This window comes from Castanea sativa, chromosome 10, assembly GCF_040712315.1.
Source record: "Castanea sativa cultivar Marrone di Chiusa Pesio chromosome 10, ASM4071231v1".
NCBI classification, from domain to species: domain Eukaryota; kingdom Viridiplantae; phylum Streptophyta; class Magnoliopsida; order Fagales; family Fagaceae; genus Castanea; species Castanea sativa.
In genome coordinates this window covers 35,402,866-35,407,069 of record NC_134022.1, presented here as the reverse complement: position 1 = coordinate 35,407,069, position 4,204 = coordinate 35,402,866, and the positions used below count along the sequence as shown (strand labels likewise).

Here is a 4,204-nt window from a genome sequence, read left to right as displayed (position 1 = left end):
AATAGGAAGGATTAGGATCTCTCTGGATTAATCTCTAAACCCCCAATTTTTGTTAGGATCACACATGCATAATCTGCAGAAAGAAATACCTGTGAGTTTACAACTAAAAAGGAAATTAGAGGATTTTTTTTTATTATATATAAATGTGACCCTTAAGATGATTGGAGAGGACTGCATAATCTATGCATGGTTTCTTTGGTGTATTAATGGAGATTCATGTTGAGATTATGTGCTTTTAATGATACTATTGTCCAAGGGATTCTTTGTAATTAAAAAATTTTATGTGAAAAGTAGCAGTATAATGATTGATGTCTTGGTTTACAAACTCATGAAGTTTGAATGGCCTACTCTGTTTTAGCTCATAAGCGTCCTTAACTCTCCTTGCGGCAGCATACCTACAACACAACCATAAATCACCTGATCTTCATTTACAAGTTCAATATGGTTGCAAGACTCGAAATTGCAATATACACGATCTTATCAAGTCTAATACTAGACCCCTTTGTCGAACAATTCAACAACCACTTTGTCATATCCATGAGAATTAAAGTTGTGTAATGACTAATGATTCAATAAGTGCATTAGCTAATGCCAAGTACCTGTCAAATGGCTGATGAGAAGATCATGAGCAAGGACTTCAAGTAATCAAAAGAAGGAAATTACCCCACCAGGTATAGTCAAAGTAAATGTTGATGTTGCAATGTCAGTGAATGCTTCAATTTTGAGAGTAGTAGTTCAAGATGAAATGCAATCTATCTTATAGCTTGGACAAAGAAAAGTTTAAATCCAGAGATCCTTTAACGACAAAAAAATTTTCACCCACAAATAGTTTGTCTTTTATTTTGTATTAATTTCTCTCTTCCTTTTTCATTTGGGAGGTTTGATTCAGAAATGTATCCTTTATTTCTTATTGATGATGTTAAGGATATATTTTATATAGTTGGTTAATCATTTAACAAAACGAACTTTACTTGTATTTGGATTGATCTAGGATGTGTTTAATACTTCAAAGAACATGTTGTTCAAGTCTAATATTAAAGCCATGAAGATTGGACCAAGAAACAAGTGAAGAAAATGTGTTTACTAAAACTGGACACCTGCAGATAGCTGCTAGACACCTACTAGACACCTACTGGACACCTACTAGACACCTACTGGACACCTGGTGGACAGCTGCTCAACAGATAGCTATCTATCGAGGTTTAATGAAGCTCGACAAATGCTATCTATTGATGCTATCTATCGAGGTTATGGAAATCGAAATTTTCAGATCTGATTTTTGGGCCAGGCTTTTGTATTTGTGTAGGGTTTTTTTTCTCACAACTTTAGACATATATAAGGCATATTTTAGAAGTCATCACATAAGAGAATACAAGGAGAACATATACAAAAGGTGACCGAAGCCTTATTCTCTCTAGAAAGAAGCTATTGCGTCTTTGCGTCTTAGGGTTTTGTAACCATATGCTTCTTGATCTTCATTGTTAATGGAGTGAAGAACTTTGCAGCCAACATTTTTTTTTCTCAAGTTGGTGAGTGAGTCACGTAATGGGATTCGTGCAAAGGAGTGAGTCACGTACTGCGATCCGTGCATCAAAGGGTGGCGTTCATATATTGAAGAGTTCAGAGGTTCTGAAGCGGTAGAAGGCTTTTGCTGTGAGTTCATCTATGGGGATTGTAGAGTATAGGGATAAAGATTTTGTACTAGATCTGAAACTTCTCTTTACTATAGTGGATTGCTTTTTGGAATGGTTTTCCCCCAGGTTTTTTACTGTGAAACTGGTTGGTTTCCTTGGTTTTCTTGGATCATCATATCTTGTCTTATTTATTTTTTCGCTGCACTTAGTTTTGACATGATATTGATGTTTGTTTGTTTTAACAAGTTTTATCCATAATAAATCTAATTAACAACTTGGGTTTAAAACTTGTTAATTGTATCAACCGGGGTCTAAATTTCCCAACAGATGAAAATTTTCATTCAGCTAAAAAAAGAAATCCTGTCAAGGACTTTGCAAACAATTAGTGGTTAATTTTAAGCAATTTGGACAAAAATCTTTGGAATCTAGCATATATAAATATATGCTAACCTTATTTATATGGTTAAACATTAACCTTATTGATTTAGATCATAGTCCTAGAGACAAACGTCTGTGGTTTAGATCTTTTGTTTTTGTACAGATAAATAGCCGGTGGTGGAGCTTAATGCTCTAAAGCAATGAAAGAGAATCATAAGCAACATATGCAATTAGTGCTTCTAAAGTCCTACACATTCTTTCTTCCGTTCTTGCTCAATGACAAAAAGTGCTTCTCCTATTTAACTTTAAATGAGTTAGTGCTTCCTTTTTATTTTATTGAAGCCATTTGCAATTTGTAAAGCTGATGATAAATATTACGTTAATGGAAAATTGTATTGATAATGTAATTTACTAGCGAATGCAAATGATATATTAAGTAATTCTAATTGAAAATTTAACTGAATTTATTTTTTTGAATTGGGAAAAAGGTGTTACTTAATGTTATTATTATTTTAAACATCTTTCCAATGAATTTATGTTAATTTGTGGTTGGTATACTTTGGGTAGTTGTGGATTTGTGTTTGGGTGTTAGGAAATTTCTTTGTTGCAAATGAGGCAATTAAAATCATGATGAAATTTGGGAAATATAAAACGTGATAATTGACCTATTGTCAGATTGGATAAGTGGGCAAGAAAATGAGTACAAGCTACATTTAATGCTTACCATAAAAATAATTGTTTTTTTTTTTTTCGATTTAGAGATTTTTATTAAACATGTTTAAAGGAAAAAGAAATGATAAGCTATCTAACACTGATTCATGTGAATTAGATTTGAGATGGTAGAAATAATTTCTCATTTGTATGTGTTCTTCATTTGGAATCAATTTCACATTTTTTTTTTGAAAGTTCTAATATGTCCAGGTGTGCAAAAAGATTATCAATGGCTTGGTTGCTCACAACATTAGACCCATAAACTTTTAAGAGGTTAAACTATTTGACTTTTGGTTTATTTTATGATTATAAATGTTATTTAAAGTTATGAATCTAAATTTTTATGATGTTATCAAGAAAACTATTTGTTTTTCCACTATTGTAAGTTTAATTTTTTCCCCCTCCGTTGTGTTTTTAGCCGAAATATGGACGGATGAAGATAGGCTAATTCGTATTCAAGATCGTTTACAGTTTAAGCATAGGTTTGTGGTTCACAGGACAAGTAAAGCAGGGGGTTTGGTTTTGTTTTGGAAGGAAAATTTTAAGCTAGATGTTCAGACTTTCTCTAAGTACCACATAGATGCAAAGATCAATCAGAACATAGATGAGGAGTGGCGTTTCATGAATTTCTATGGCAAACCCGATACAAATAAAAGACCCGAAGCTTGGAACAGATTGAGAAGATTGGGAAACAGAGGATCTACTACTTGGATTTGTGTAGGGGACTTTAACGAAATCACGAGGCAATCAGAAAAAAATTGGAGGGTGGATTCGGTCACACAATCAAATGCTGCCTTTCCGTGAGGTGTTGGATGAATGTAGACTCATTGACTTAGGATTTGTTGGCTCAGATTTCACTTGGCATAAACATTATCCTAGGTACACGGTGTGGGAGAGGCTTGATAAAGCAGTGGCAACGGATGAGTGGCTGTTAAAATTTCCAGATACAAAAGTCTATCATTTAGACGTCACTACATCGGACCATAAACCTTGGATCATTCCATAAGGGGTGGTTTACACTCAATAGCGACCGTTCAGGTTCAAGCAGATGTGGATGACGGACAAGGGCTGTGGTGTAGCAATTGAAGAAGTATGGAAGACTAATTTTGATGAACCATGGGCAAAGAAGATTTTAAGGAAAATTCATAAGTGTGGCCTTGAACTGACATTATGGAGTAAGAAGAAGTTTGGCAGTGTTCGTAAGGAATTGGAGACTAAAAGAAAACAGCTGGCAACGGCTGAAAGATATGCTGGTTGAGGACTCTTGAGGCTGAAATAAACTCACTGATGGATAAGGAAGTGAAGATGTGGAGGCAAAGATCAAAGGTGGCTTGGCTTAAAGATGGGAATAAAAACACTAGGTTTTTCCACACTAAAGTGATGCAAAGAAGACGAAGGAATTCTATCAAGGGTCTTTTTGATGAAGCCGGGCAGTGGTGTACAAATCAAAATCAGATTGTGGACATTGCTGTTAACTATTG

The 4,204-nt window shown here is 34.4% G+C and overlaps 1 protein-coding gene across 1 annotated transcript; it reads left to right on the top strand.

Moving 5' to 3' along the window:
- Positions 1–3,510: 3,510 nt before the first annotated feature.
- On the top strand, positions 3,511–3,981 carry LOC142612440 (uncharacterized). The gene is made up of 2 exons (XM_075784538.1): positions 3,511–3,675; positions 3,751–3,981. Exons 1-2 carry the CDS (start codon positions 3,511–3,513, stop codon positions 3,979–3,981), a joined length of 396 nt encoding a protein of 131 aa, XP_075640653.1.
- The last annotated feature ends 223 nt before the right edge of the window (positions 3,982–4,204 follow it).